At 33.5% G+C, this 16,072-nt stretch overlaps 1 protein-coding gene across 1 annotated transcript; it reads right to left on the reverse strand.

Annotated features, from left to right (window-relative positions):
- Window positions 1–1,943: 1,943 nt before the first annotated feature.
- On the reverse strand, window positions 1,944–6,314 carry TMK1 (transmembrane kinase 1). Its single transcript, XM_068628872.1, has 2 exons — window positions 3,560–6,314; window positions 1,944–2,782 (listed from the first exon to the last, which is right to left on the reverse strand). Exons 1-2 carry the CDS (start codon window positions 5,868–5,870, stop codon window positions 2,250–2,252), a joined length of 2,844 nt encoding a protein of 947 aa, XP_068484973.1. The 5' UTR covers window positions 5,871–6,314; the 3' UTR covers window positions 1,944–2,249.
- Window positions 6,315–16,072: the final 9,758 nt, after the last annotated feature.

Below are 16,072 nucleotides of genomic sequence, written 5' to 3' on the forward strand. Positions count from 1 at the left end.
TCTTTTTCTTAATTTAAAAGAATATCACTTTTTCACTCTTTTTTTCATTCTTTCCACTCTCAAATTCATCCGTGACCAAACATAATATATAAATGATGAGAGAATTAATTAACTTTTTTAATAAAGTTTTGGATTCATATGTTATGATTGCTAGAGGTGAGTATTAAGAAAAAATTATATCCCTAGATAATCCAACACTGTAATTTGAGTCAAATTAATTGAGATCAGTGTGATTTGGATATTGAATGATTGAGGATAAAAATGAAAAAGGAAAACTCATCATTGTTTATTGGACTCTAGCCATAAGGGTAAAGCTGAGAACCCAAAAGTTAAAAATAAAATAAAAAGATATAACTTTGTACGGTATAAATCCAGAATAGTTAAACAGTTAAACTGTTCTTTCAATCAGTAGTATTAAATCCTCTGCAGATCTACATATACAAAGTACTATCATCATTCAGTTTTTTTAGTTGGTGTATCTTTGTTGGTTATCTCGTTTGGTGACATTTTATCTCTTTTTAGTTGCAATAATTGGAAGGGTTTGGTGTATTTGTTTTCAAAGAAATAAATAGAGGGAATGAAAATAGAAACAGAAAGTTGAGAAAAAAAATATTTATCTACTTAATAAAGAAGAAATATGTTGCGTTTACTGATAGGACAAATGTTTTTTAAATGTTTCGTAATCGATGAAATACTTGTTTTAATTATTGTGGAAAATCAAGTTTAGGGTTACTCATATTTTTCGTGAAGGGAATGCGTGTGCTGATAAGTTGGCTAATTTAGGATTTATTCATAAAAAATCTTTTTATTAGTATAATAGACTTCCATATAGTCTGTTCTTAGAATTTTTTATTAATAAGTATAGTCTACATAACATATGAGTTTTAGTCTAGTCTCTCATATTTTTGTATTTTCTTTCTTTTTCTTTTTCTTTAATAATATTTTTTTCATGTGATGATAAATGATTGTTGTTACTTGAAGTGTCAGCCTACTTGAGATGTCAAGTAGCATAATGATGCCTAACATGAAAGCTTTTTATAAAAAAAAATAAAAAAGAAATATGAGAATAGAAAAAAAAAAGGTATATGCTTTAATTTATTTGATAGAAACTAAAAAAAAGAAATAGAAATAACTAAAAATATGCAAGAAATAATGTGTTCTTCAAATGATTTCTTCTATTAAATTACATAGCATGTAGAAAAATATGAACAATTTTATTTTCTGCAACATAAAATAGTTTATTTTCTACTAAAATTCGTTTTAGTAATGTAAAACATACAAAAGTTAAACTATCTTAACATATATTATGACTCATTGGAATTTTAGAGTATAAAAGTTAAATTATACCAACTTCATTTTGATTAAAAAATCACACAATTTCCTTAATTAGTCTGAAATGAAAACTAATTAACTCATCTCTTTAAAATTATTAGTCATAGACAGTTGTTAACTTAAAAAGGCTAAAAAGGGCCCTTCATTTTGGTTATGCCTTCCTTATTTTTGATGTTAAAGCTTAACATATAAGAAACAATAAAGAGGGTTGTGGAAGCCAGTTGGAAAGTTTGACAGCACAGCTTTTATCTTTTGGCTTAACTTGCACTCGCCTTTTGCCACAATGTCACCTTTCACAACCAGGCAAACAGCAACATGCACCAAATAATATTTGATTCTCTCTTTTTAACTACTTCCTCACCTGTCTATTTTGTCCATTTCACAAATTCATGCTCATCCAAAACTGCTTCATAAACGCCAGATTCCCTCCAACATCGATATGACAGCAACCATATGTCATGTAGCCACAAAATTGTATTCTGGCCACTTTGAAATTTCCCTCTCATAAAATGAAACAAACTCAAGTTGAGCAACCAGTTGTTGTGTTGATCCTCATGTGTGTCAATTTGTCATCGGTCATCTACATGCACTCAATACTACTCGCAACCAAATTGGTTCAACAAGTGTAATATAATTAACATTAACTAATCAACAAGTTCAACAGTAATATTTGATTTACACATCTCAAAAGGGGGAAAACATGAATGTGAGATGATGAAAAATACATTATCGGCTCAGAAACTATTCCCAGTTTGTCAGCAAAAGTACTTAACAAGGGCTAAAGAGGGTGTAAAATTTAGCATGGAGAAGTACACCATGAAAAAAGATAAACAAGTTCACAAAGAAAAGCCAGCACAAGAAGCAAGGACTGGAGAATAAACAAACACACTAAAACAAATATTTACAACCAAACATGATCACCTACCATCTGCTGATGTGAAAGAATCCGCAAATCCATATGGGCGAGTAGGTATACTTGTCTGTGTGTTATCCAAGCTTGGTAGAAGAGAAGATGAAGAAGAGGACTCCATTTGACTTCTACCTTCATAAGCCTGCCACTTCTCAAGTGCTTGTGGCAAGGACATGTCAAGGTCAATGCCATATATATCTTCTGAATTCTGATCAGATGGTTTCCAAAGTTCAACAAGAGAAGAAAGCACGTTAACAGCATGACCCATGTCAGGCCTTTGATATGGCTCCCTCGCACAGCAGTGGCCAGCTAACTCTGCTACAGTGTGAATACTGGCAAGAGTTTCCTCGTTGAGATCAATTGCGGAGTCAATGGCCTTGCGGAATGAGTCCTTATTTATGGACATTCTGCGGAACCATGTTACAAGGTGCATGCTATCCTCGGGCTGAGTCTCATCAAGTGCTTTTCTTCCTGTTATCACCTCCATCAATATTACCCCAAAGCTGAACACGTCAACTTTAGTTGTCACACGGCCAGTGACTGCAATCAGATAGCAGTGTTAGAGATGCATGGCTAAAAATCAATGAACAAAGACAAAGATTACGCACAAGAAATCTCGACTTTTATACCACCAAGTAAGAAAGTCAGATAGCAAACACCCAATCGTTCCAAATAAACCATATCTTCTGAAGACAAGATAAAATCCAAGGGGAATTTTACATTTTGAAAGCACATTTAAAACTAATGCCTTGGAAGGAAAATAGTCATGTCCATTTGTATGCATTGAACATGAATAACATGGATGTGGAGGTTTCCTTCTTCAGTCCTGACTTTCAAGTAAAGGATGATTTAGTAGTAAATGGTTCTTTTTATTCAATACTTTAACTAGAGAGTATTTTATTTCAGTGAATGGTTGTAATGGTTGAATGGTGTTACTTTAACTAACTTCCTAGTAAATTGGTAAAAAATAACTCTTCCTTCTATCTCTTCATCAGTAAATTAGACAAATATTGGGATAGAGTTGGTTAGACAGTGAAGACAAGAAGAATGTCATATTAGCTTCCTACGAAGAAATGAATGTGTCAAGTTGCTCTTTTAAGCATCCTGGATCCTAGCAGGAAATAAATATGTTAATCAAGCTAGATTTTACTAAGGTATACTATTCCGGGGAATACCACAACAGGACACTTAGTTATTGACTTGAAATATATTTATTGCCTATACTATTCGTACTGTTTATTTGAGGAAACTAACTAAATACAGCATAGCTCACAAAGACATGGTGTGGTGAAGGGAAGTTATAAAACTAAAAGATACCTGCATACTCAGGTGCCAAATATCCAAATGTTCCTGCAATTCTTGTTTCTATAGAGGCTTTTCCTTCCGGAGCAAGACGCACAAGCCCAAAATCTGCAACCTTTGCCCTCATATCATCTCCAAGGAGAATGTTTGAAGGTTTTAAGTCCCTGTGTATGAAGCTTTGGTGGGCCAAGCCATGGAGGTACTCGACACCCCTTGCCACATCTAAGGCAATTGTCAATCTTCTATTCCACTCCAGTGGTTCCAGTCCTTCCTCTGGCCAGTTGAAAAGATGCCTACTCAATGTTCCTTGAGGCATGTACTCGTACACAAGCAGCTTCTCATTCCCATCCAAGCAGTAACCTAGAAGAGCCACAAGATGCCGGTGGCGAACCTTTGTCAAAACAGCAATTTCAGACTTGAATTCTGCCGCACCCTTCCCTGTTATTGCCCCACACTCCATTCTTTTCACTGCAATTCTTGTACCATCATGGAGTTCACCTCTATAAACCGTTCCAAAACCTCCTTGTCCCAATATGTTCTTCGCACTGAAGTTATCCGTGACATTCCTCAGAACCTGTATGGAAATGACCATGTTTCCGGCTTCAACCATTTGGATATCTCCTGCCTCACTGCCAGGTACGGTTCGCGTTTCACTAGCACCACCAACACTGACACTTGAACCTGCAACTGTTATCTTCACACTCTCATTATCCGACCCCGAATGCCTAGGATGAATAACTAGAGCATTTGGGCTCTGGACCCTGCTCAACTTCTTTTGCTTCATCCTAAACAGGCAGAAAACCAAGAAACCAATCATAGAAACCACAAACACCGCCCCAATCACCGAAAACACGATCACTCCCACGTGGGAAGAAGACTTTTTGCCACCATTTCCGGAACCCCCATTTTCTCCCTTTGAATTGGGAGCCGTTGGAGACACTGAACCCTGAGGGGACTGGCTACTCTTATCCTTCCCTATATCAACATTACCATTAGTAGTCACAACTACATTACTTTTAAAACTCGGCACCTTCCCATAAAGCTGATTGTTTGCAACATTCAATAGGCTAAGCCGAGGCAAAGTAGTAAGCTCTACTGGAATCGAACCAGTGAGATTGTTATCCGCAAGTACTATTCTTTGCAAAGATTTAATCTTTGACAAGTCCGGGGATATCTCACCACTCAGTTGCATCTTCTGAAAATTAACAACAGTTATATTCCCATCTCCACAAGAAATTCCAATCCAACCAGCACAAGGATCATTCCCCTTCCAACTGTCACCAAACCTTTGAGGATACCCCATAAGCCCAACAACAGAAAGAAGAACCTGCACCCTGGGATCACAATCACCAGGTCCTGACAAACAAAAACTATTGGAATCCTTATCATTATCCACCTCAACTCCATTGCCAAACACCGGCATAGGACCCTGAAACAAGTTATTAGTCAAGTTCACAACTTCAAGTGTCTTGAGACCCACCAACGAAGCCGGAACTGGACCAGTAAACCTGTTATCCCTCAAACTCAAAACCTGCAAACTCTTCAACCCAGACAAATCAGGCAAGGGACCCGTAAAAGCATTGGAATGCAACCAAACCTCCGTCAATAAAGTCATGTTCTGCAAAACAGCAACACTGCCACCAAGCCTGTTAACGCTCTTCTGCCCATTCAACCACAAAGACTGAATCTGAGAGCCAGAAAAGCTCAAAGGCAACGTCCCCTCGAGGTTATTGATGGCCAAGTGCAAAAGGGTCAAACTAGGAAACACCTCGGAGTTGAAGAAATCCGGCAAAGTGCCTCTGACGTTGGCAGAGTTGGCAGAGAAGTTCTGAAGCACAGAAGCGTTTCGGAGAGTCTGAGGAATCTCCCAGGGCTCAAACGGGTTGTTGTCGATCTCCACCGCCTGGAGCTGTGGCATGCCGGCGAAAAAGTCGGCGGGGACGGCGGAGAAGCGGTTGTTGCTGGCAATGAAGACACGGAGGTTGGTCAAGCCGTTAAGCGAGGGAATGGGCCCCGAGATGTTGTTGTATTGGAGCTCCAACTGTTGCAACTGGGTCAAGTTGTGAAGGGTTGCAGGGAGAGTACCTTGGAGATTGAGGCGCCCGATTTGGATCCGGGTGACCCGTTTATCTTCGGAGCACCTGACGTGGTCCCACATGCATGGGTCCGGGCCCGTCCACCCCGGCGGGTTGAGGCTGTTCTTGAGAGCCAGCATTACTGAAACGTCGTCTTGGGCGTTTGCAAAAAGGACGATGATGGTTAGGAAAATGACGAAGGGTAGAGGATTTAGAAAGTAGGTGGCGGTGGTGGTGGTGGTGTTCACCATGCTGTTGTGGTGGTTTGAGAGTGGTGCGTGTTGGGTTGGGATGGGTTTGGGAGAAGGTAATGTGATGTGATGTGAGGAAATGCATAGAAATTAGAAAAGAAAGTGTTTTGTTTGTTGGGTTTGGGAGAAGAGAGGTGGAATGAGAAGGGAACGGTGAAGAAGGAGAAACGCACATGGCAGTGGGCCCCAGGTATCTGGATGTCGTGACCATTCCTGATGAAGAAAGATTGAGTGAGTGACTGAGAGACTCAGAAACACTCGCAAAACTTAACACTCTCCTTCTCATGCATGCCCCCATCTTCTGCATTTTATTATTTTACCAACACTAATCAATGATTCTATCATTATTATAAATAATTTCATTCAAAAACTAATTGGATTATTTGAAATTTACAAAGAATTGTACATTTAAAGAACATTAAACATGGTACTGGTATTGGGAAGTTGATGGAAGATAATGTTGTACGAGGCTAAATTTTAATGAAGAGTGAATTTAAAGCACTTTAATTTTGTTTTTAAATAAGTTTAGCATGGAGTATTATGGATGATTGAATTTAAAGTAAAATCCATATACTTTATTATAAACAAATTATACACTTTTTATAATAAAACATTTTTTGTTTAAAATAATGAAGTACCTATTTTTTTTATACATAAAAAGGGAAAAGATCGGCTCTACGGTCAGGCAATCACATGCAAATATGGGCTAATGTCTGTCTTAATGGTTGGCAAGAGCAAAACCAGGGCCAGCTGTTCTCCCAGGTTTTGAGACATGCCTGTTCTTTTATTTATTTATTTTAAATTCTAGAAAATATTTTTTCATTTATTGTTGAATTAATTATTTTATTTTTATTTCATCCATTAAATATGTGTGAAGTTGTTTTGTTTTGAGCTTCATCTTAAATGGAGGAAATGAAATGAAAAGAAAAGAGTGTTCCAAAGTGTTTATTTGTTATTATATTTGAAGGGCATAATTAAAACAGGTAAGCAAGGGGAAGGTATAGGTTGTTGATAACCCCACAAAGAGAAAGAAGAAAAGTGAAGAAATAAAAAAAGGGATGATGAAGTTTTGAGTTTATGATTGTTGTGCTGAGGTCTCAACATCTTAGCTGGAGGGTATATATTAATAAGCATTGCTAAGGAGGGAAGAGAGACTTCAAATCATTTTTAATCCTTTTGAGTAACTAATAATGACACAACTCAACTTTTTTTAATGCCCCTTGTTAGAGATGTCAACCATAGCTATCACCCATGTTATAAGATTCATCTTTCTATTTACGTTTTCTAACAAAACTTATATTTATATTACTTATAACTAGAGTATTCATCTCAGACATTTTTTATACGTGGTCCAGATTTTATTTAAGAAAATTAAGTGTATATTATTTGAGTTAAGTTTAAATTTAATGTAATAGATTAACTGTAAAATGTGATGTAGGTTGGTTCAGCTCTTTTCACTAAGGAATAATTTATACAAATTTAATGATATGTAAATTTGTTAGTTTCGTGTCTTCTTTGCCGAAAATATTTGGTTAGTTGCGTAAGTTAAATTGATGTGTATTCTTTATTATATAATATTTTTCTCAATATTCATTTTATGAAATTTTTTATCTAATAATTTAGGGTTTATTTACAACTTTTTAATTTTATTTCTTAATTACTAAATATTTTTGTGGTAACCCACAAGTTTGTGTACCAGCCCACATAAGAAAAATATTCTTTCTTTTAAAAAAATAATCATTAATTATAAAAAAAAATTGTTCCTACTACTCAAAAATTAAATTTTATCTGTGTTTCAATCCATCAAATCAAGATAAAAATATAAATTCAAGTACGATGGTTGTTAGAAGATTTGATTAAAAATAATTAAAGTTTTATTTTGCATTTATTTTTTCATATATATGTATGTAAATATATAAAAGTATCTTATCAAAGTTTTGCTACAAAATATTTTAATGAAGATGACTACTTTTTTAACTATCCTATTGAAATCTCTTCTTTATATTATTTTTTATAAATAAATTTTAAATATAAGATTTTACTTAAAACTAAATTCACGGCCACTCTTAATACTAACTCCTTTAAAATTAAAATAAAACATTTTTTAGTACATTAAATTTAATTTTTAAAAATAAAATAAATGTCACATTGAAATAATGGATAATTGGAACATGATTTTTTTTTTCAAAAAAAATAAAATAATTATTTATTTAAAAAAAATATTTCTTTTATGTATGCTGACCAGCGGGCCAACCCATCCCACTGTTGATCTGCGCGGGCTACAGATTATGTGAAGCGGATCAAAACTGGTCAACGGGCTAGATTAGTGAACCCGTCCACACTTTTTGGTAACGGACTAAGGACCACTTGCAAATTCCGCTCCGCATTACCATCCTTAATTCTTAACAACAAAAAATAAAATATTAATTATGATAAATAATATAATATTTTTATCGCACGGGTTTCCATAAAAATTCACTTCTACTTATTTTTTTTCAACTATTTCTTTCACCAAACCATTATTGTTTTATTTGTACTTATTTATTATTTTTCTTTTTCTTCTTCTATTATTCCTTTCACTCGCTTTTTTTTTCTTTTTCTTCAACAAAGACGAGAGACATACAACAACAAGTAGCCTAATTATAATACTCACCTCATGAGTCAATTTTATAGGGTTGACTTAAGCTTAAAGTCCACTTCGTAATATGGTATCAAAATCATGTTATTTACTAATTATTCTCTTTTGAAAGCTTCTCTTCCTATTATTGATATCGAATTTTTAGTCTCTATTTTATTGCGTGGAAATACTTACAATCGGACACTTGAAATAGTATTTGATGAAAATAAATTGTAATAACCCAATATATATACAATACTTTTGAATCTTTACTTAACTATATTTTTTTTTTTTGGTTATTAGCTATAAGAATTTGGTAAATTTTGTCTCCACCACCGTACTTTTTTTTCATGCATGTACATAGAAGAAAGAAAATGATAACTTCATCTTTCTCTTGTTCTTCTTCTTCATTGAGGATTTATTTTTCCCTTCTCAGCCGTAACAACCCTTACCTTCAATATCATTGTCACTGTTGCATTAACGTCACCATCGCAATAATCTCTCATATTTGCTGTTTAAACATAAAAAAATATATTTTAGATTATATAATTCAAAATATATTTTTTGTTTTTCTATTTGTGATGGTGCTGGAGATAAGGACTATAGCATAATTCTCAAGATCTAGCATTTGCCTTAGACGTAGGCTAGGCCATGAGAGTTGGTCTTGTATAAGTGCTGAGCATCAAGAAAGTCATTCTTAAACTCCACAATTTTTTTAATATAAATATTGTTTTTACATCTTGGTGCTCTAGGTAGCACCTTTAGATCTTTCTATCAAAATATCTACTTATATTATTTGTTGTTATTAAATAAAAATAATAACTAATATTATTTCCACATAATATTTAATTAAAAAATTAGAAGGATGAATATTGGTGCATTCTCATGTTATTCTGGACCCTTGGTAGCAAAGTAAGTGACTTTGGATGATTATTCCGTTATTACATAAAAATAATATAACAATGTTTAAAACCCAATATTTATCTTATTTATAAACTAACAATTTCACTTATCATCTCTACCTCTCTCACCATCAGGACTTTTTCTTTTCACTTTCCTCACTTAAAACACAAACGCTTTGCTAATTGATAGTTGGAACCAAAAACCGTATTAATTTAAAACTAATGCTACAATTAGCTTAATATTTTTTCTAAAACTAATATAATAGTTATTAATTTAAATTTGGTGGTGGATGAGGATAAACAGATTCTGATAATTATGATTAAGAGTGTTGTGTGTTATTAAAGGTTTCAAGATTAACATTATTGACTTTTTTTTACAATCTTAATTGATTTTTTAATAAATTCTTGATGGTGTGCTAAGAACTACATGTTATCCCTCAAACTCAAAACCTGCAAACTCTGCATTCTATGTTTTGATCTTGTATGTGTTGATAAAAAGGATCAGAAAGCCATTATAGAAGGTTATATTTTGACATTTTCTACTGTAAGTAGTATATTTTGTTTTGACAAATTAAATTTAAACTTTATTTCTCATAAAGTTTATTAATTTAGTTTAAAATAAAGTTGAAAAAATCATATAAATTATATTAAATTTGCACAATTTTTACCAATACTTTTATTTCATTTATTATATAATTTTATGTTAATTATAATGTTAAATAAAATTTATCCTTATCTCCACACATTTTCGTTTTTCCCTTCAATCACAACGAGCCTCCCATTTCTCTTGATCCCTCAAATTCTTGTTGGGATTCATGAAAACCAAAGAAACCAAATACGCGAAGAGTATAACTGGTATCTCTAGGAGACTGTTGTTTGTTTCTGCACCTTCATATCTTCTTTTTTTTTCCATCCTCATAAACTCTTGATATTCCAAAAATCTCCGCAATAATATTTCAGATTACATAATCCAAAAATATTTTTTGAAATTCATAATTAGTTTTTGGATTACATAATTCAAAAGTCTAAATTAGTTTTTAGATTATGTAATTCAAAAGCCTTTTTTTAAATGCATGTTCGGATTACATAATTTAGAAACTACTTTTAAATCCAGACTTTTGGATTATATAATTTGAAATATCATTTAAAAAAAATATATTATGGATTACATAATTCGTAAGCTATTTTCAAATTCGAGATTAATTTTCGAGAGATGGCACAAGAAGGATAAAAATGTCTATTCATATTTTATATGAGGTGGTTGAAGAACATATGTAGGTGCAGGAAGAAACAGTCCTCTAGCCAAGGTATGGTAAGTGAGAATTATGGTCCATAAAGCATTTGTGAGTTGAAACTATACCTCTTGAAAGACTATTTCTTCCTGCACCTCCATACCTTCTTCTCTCACCTCCATAAGTTTTCAAATTTTCAAAAATACCCCTTTATAATATTTCGAATTACATAATCTGGAAGTCATTTTTCAAATTTGTAATTAGCTATCGAATTACATAATTCAAAAGTAATTTTTCATATGCATGATTATTCTTCGGATTACATAATCCAGAAGTCTTTTTTCAAATGAGTTTCTGAATTACATAATCCGAAAACTACTCTATGGAGGTGACACAAGAAGGACAAAAATATATTTTCATGTTGTGTATGGAGGTGGCAGAAGAAGATATGGAGGTACAGGAAGAAACAGTCCTCTTGAAATTGTTTTCAGCATTCGATTTTTTTTTCTTCCTTTTTTTTTCGTTTTGTACACAATAATGTCTTCCAGGACATTGGACACGCTTGCATAGCATGCATGTAAGGCCCAATATCAGTTATTCCATTTTTTTAGCTTACTTTTTTGACATTTTTAAATATTATATTTCCTTAATAATCTATGACTTTTTTTTTCTGATTCAAATTTATTCATACAGACTTACTGTATCTATACATTTTACCTTCAGCCTAAAAATAGTTTTCCGACTTCATGCAATCATAAATTATTATATTAATAAATTTATTACTATTTTTCTAACAATGATCTCTTTTCTTCCTTGTGTTGTTTCTGTTGCACATTAAAATAGAGATGCACATATATGTTGTAATATATGTGGGATTCGAACATAATTTTCTTTTACTTATGTATTTAACCTAATTGAAAATTGATTTGGTTTAAGAATCTTTGAATCCCTAGTTCAATCACTATCTTATCCTTTTTATATGCTTAATTCTCTTACTTTGTGTATTTGTCTACAGTTATTGATCGTAACACGTACACTCATTGATCGTAATCCTTGCATCGTCCTACGCACCCTCTCATTGTGGTTATAAACACGACCACCAACCCGAATGATTCGTATCTCCCCATTCTTAAACTACAGAGCGTGAGAAAACTTAAATTTATCAAAGTTGAAGGGACCAAGGTGATTAGTTAGGCCACCAATTGGGACAGTTCATAGCTTCCAATCTTGAGCCAATGTGAAAAGAATTATCAGAGATTATTTTAATACTATAAACAATAGGTTCGGTCACGTATATGGAGAACTCAAAAATCAAACATAAACCTAAAAGGAAAGGTAACAACTCTCTTTTAAGTGGTGTGAGAAAGACAGAAACAGACGGAAGGGTGTTTTATGCGACCATCTGACCTAAGGCAGTGGGACGGGAATACAAGTGCATGCGTACACATTTCCACAAACAACATTTCTGAGTGTTCTTTATCTCCATCAAAAGCACCATTGTTGCTGTTTGTTTTCTAGCCCAACCCAATAACTGTGGCTGCTACAATCTGCATACATAAGAGTTGTTGTTTTGTTTTGGTCCACATATCTGTTGCTTTGCTTATTCTAGTGCTTCCCTAGCTGGCATAGTGTCCAATATTGATTAAATTGACCATTGGAGTTGAACTTCTCTTGCTGCTCAAATGAATATCGATTTTGGTTTCACAAGGATTGGATTCAAGACTGTATCTTATCATCTACTGCAACTATACGCGTTTGAAACCAAAAATACCTCACAGCAAGACATAAATACATCAAAAGAAGAACACAGTTTTTTTTATTTTTTATTATCAAAGTCTGTTTTGGACCTCTTCTAAAGAATTTAGGCTCACTGGTCCAGTTTCACGTCAAGTCTATTGGATCAACACTGTGGGTACCCAACACAATCTTTGGAGAATTTTTTTTTGTCTCATCACTATGAATTATGACATATATTAGGTGCACTTTTGCACTTTTAAGTGTTTACAGAGTTTGGCTCCACTAGTAAGAGGAAATTTCGTTCAAATATTCTTCCCACTTTAAATCTGTGCTGCACAAAGTTTTTCTTGTTGTTTGGTTTCAAACCGAAAGAAATTTAGAGGTATCTAGTTCTGAAGGTATAGTTCTTGATAACAAGAGGGCTTGATGTTCTATGAATGCAAGCAATGAGAGTGATTTTCTTTCCCTTCTTATTTTTTCTTTTTCAATATAATTTTAATTCTTAGGATCCTTACTCTACTTGGATTGTAACGTGACCTTTTCTTTGTTACTTCACTCTTTTTTCCTTTTATTCTTAATCGAAAATATAGAAATTGGATTATAGCAGCCACGGGATAACAAGGATAAGGATAGAGATACAACGTCATACTCTATCACATGACATGGAATCGAATTTTGAGACCTCAACATGGATTAAATATGGTCTCTACTCTATTCTTATTAACAACTATTTTCAGTCTAATGATTAAGAAGCTTTTAGTAGCGATGATTAATATTCAAAGAAAAAAAAACATTTTCATTTCTTGATTATACATGCATGTACTAATTCATCCAAAATTCTATTAACATCAAATACATTCGTGCTCAAGTGTTTAATGACAAAGTTAAGTTAATACTTTCTCTTTAATGCAACGGTGACAGTGAAATTTGAATGTATGAACTAACGAAAACAGCTTTGAACCCTTCATTATTAGCATCATCGCATGTGCACTTATTGGTTCACATTTTTTTTATTCATAAGGCCATATTCTTGTGATGTACAACTACATTGTGGACACATTTCAGCAACAGAATCATTGGTATTTTTATGAAAGGTCTAAGGCCCAATCGTGCAAGTAGCATTTGTGTCTGACTAATACACCAGTTTGGTACCAAAATTCAACTATGCCAGTTAAGTGGGTTCATCACAGGAAAAGTTAGTTAAAGATTATAGAAGCTTACTAAGCAAGCTCTTGAATAAATTGGAATCATGAACATGTGTTTGACAGTAATTTGTACATAGGAAAAGGCATTGGTATGAATACTTATCAAAATTGAGCATATGCGGCTAATCCTTGTCTCTGGTGGACACTAACTAATCAGCACTACCTACATGTTTATGGTAAACAATTGTAAAGTGAGGAAGCATGAGAATATATTAAAAAGTCACAAGACAAGTGGAAGAATTTGCTTTATAATGATAATAATAATGTGTAGTAGTAGTAGTAGAGTGTAATTATCAACTAGAGTACTTATTATGTATATTTTCATTACTGCAATGCTGATACCAATGGTGATTAAGCTATGCAATTGGAGTTTATAATAAGAGATGTGAAGTGGGTATGTGGTGGGGGACCAATTTGAATAGTTGTGGAGGCTAATGTGGTTATGAGCGGCGTCTTGGGAGATGAACTAAACGACGGAAAGATGAACTTGTCTCTAACTGCCATGACCAAAAGGTAGAGTGTCACTTGGTCACGTGCCATTTATGTGACAGGGTAAAAGAAAACACAATAGGATTGATAGACACGATTCATTAAATTGTGTTGTCTTTGCCACTGTCTTATGCCTGTGTTAGTTTCCTGAGCAAAAAAAAAGTACTGTTCTATTGCATTGTTTATTGCTCTCTCATTTTTATTATTATCTTCAACGAGTTTTGATTGGACAAAGGATGAAACATACGTGGCTAGGTTGCATTTGTCATGAGGTTTTTTAATGTTTTTCTTGATCACTCTCTCTGACCTGCTTTGGACATGTGCTTAGGCCTTAATGGGCTAATTAGTAGGCATTCCGCTAGCCTAGGAATTTTTTAGTGTCTAAAGTGATTGAAAAATTTGCTTTGATTTGAGAAGCATATAGGCCTTATTTCTCCACTACCCTCTGCTGCTTTCTCTATCTTTTTGGGTGTTAAAAGACTAATCCCCTTTGAACATGTGCTTAAGCTTCTAATGCTTCATTAAAATATAGGTTATTTTGTCTAACTTTGGCTGGTTCAACCAAAAGCATGATGCAGGATCCAATTTTGCCAAGATATATTCTTCATAAAGCACTTTTTGTAGGATAGGTATACTTCTTTATAAGCCCTGCCTTGTCAGCCCTTTAGACAAAAGTGCTTCTCTCTTATATTCTTTCTCCATTAATTCATTATAGTTAACCTCCCCTCTAGTTTTACCTATTATTCTATGGCCAATGCATGGTTGGTGCTTTTAAGATTACATTCAAGTTCACTGCTGACACCAAATAGAGCTATGAAAAAGGCAAGAGCTTCCTGCCAAATTTTGTCCCTCTGAACCTTCTGCATTCACTTCAGATGGGATCCTATGATCCATTTGCTATTATACTTGTGCAAAGATACCATTTCCTGTCTTCTTTTTCCAGTTTGAAGCATTGGAATCATAAATAGTGACGACCTTAATCACTTTTTTTGGGGTATTTAGCTATTGATCCTTCATATTTTAAAATCATAGATATCATGCAGTATGATTGGTAAATAGTTATGTTTATTATTTTGGACAGTTTCTTGAAAAGAACAATTAATCCACACAGGAACATTAATTCAACCTTGCCAAAGTTACATGGTGCGTTACTGTTATAACTTAGCTTGCAAAAGGGTGAATGGGGCATTACACAACATCAGTACGGTTGATATGATGTGAAAACTGAAAAACAATGTTATACTACAATATAAATTGTACGATTGTCCAGCACAATGCAAGGGAATTAATCTGAAAATACTAAAACCAAAACCAAGGTGGTTCCTTGACATCTGCTAAACATAGAAGTGTGTGAAGACAGTGTCCTTGTATTTATATTCGTTTCTTTTACCAAGTTAGAAAAAAAAAATAGAAATCATAGAACACCGACAAGACACACTAAAATTCTTTTGCATTATTATTTCTAAAACCATATATCGATGTGTTCATGAGCATATTCTTCCAAAACTCTATCAATGCTTTTTAGTTGCATCGGAGTACCTTTGTGATTATTCCCGTACAATAGATCCCATGTTGGATCCATTATCCATATGATGCTCCAATACCAATGCCTTGTGTATATGCCTGCCCAAAAATATAAATTAGAAAACTATCTTTTATGTATTATTCTTCTTTAGCCAAATATAGGACATATATACTATTCTACTTTCTCCATCGCCTAATAATTGATGCTACCACCAACCACATTTAAATATATATATAATAATAATAATTGACAAAAAGAAGTCTTTAAATTCATACCAATACTTATAAAACCCCCTTCCAACTTTTATAAAAAATTATCATATTAAAATAAGATTACAACAATTTAATTTCTTACGAAAATCAAGAACAACAATAAATATGTTATCTTTTTAAATAATATTTTTATCAACAATCAAGAATATATATACATAAGAATCACTCTAGACGTAATTCAATCTTTATATAAAAAGGTATGAGCAGTCTAACCACATAATAT

Source organism: Phaseolus vulgaris, chromosome 8 (genome assembly GCF_051622355.1).
Source record: "Phaseolus vulgaris cultivar YP4 chromosome 8, ASM5162235v1, whole genome shotgun sequence".
NCBI classification, from domain to species: Eukaryota; Viridiplantae; Streptophyta; class Magnoliopsida; order Fabales; family Fabaceae; genus Phaseolus; species Phaseolus vulgaris.

Excerpts from the sequence above, each read along its gene's own strand:
- TMK1 (XM_068628872.1), bottom strand. The coding sequence starts at position 5,870 with ATGGTGAACACCACCACCACCACCGCCACCTACTTTCTAAATCCTCTA. Across the intron at positions 2,783-3,559 it reads TTTGGCACCTGAGTATGCAG|TCACTGGCCGTGTGACAACT; the intron begins GTATCTTTTAGT and ends ATCTGATTGCAG.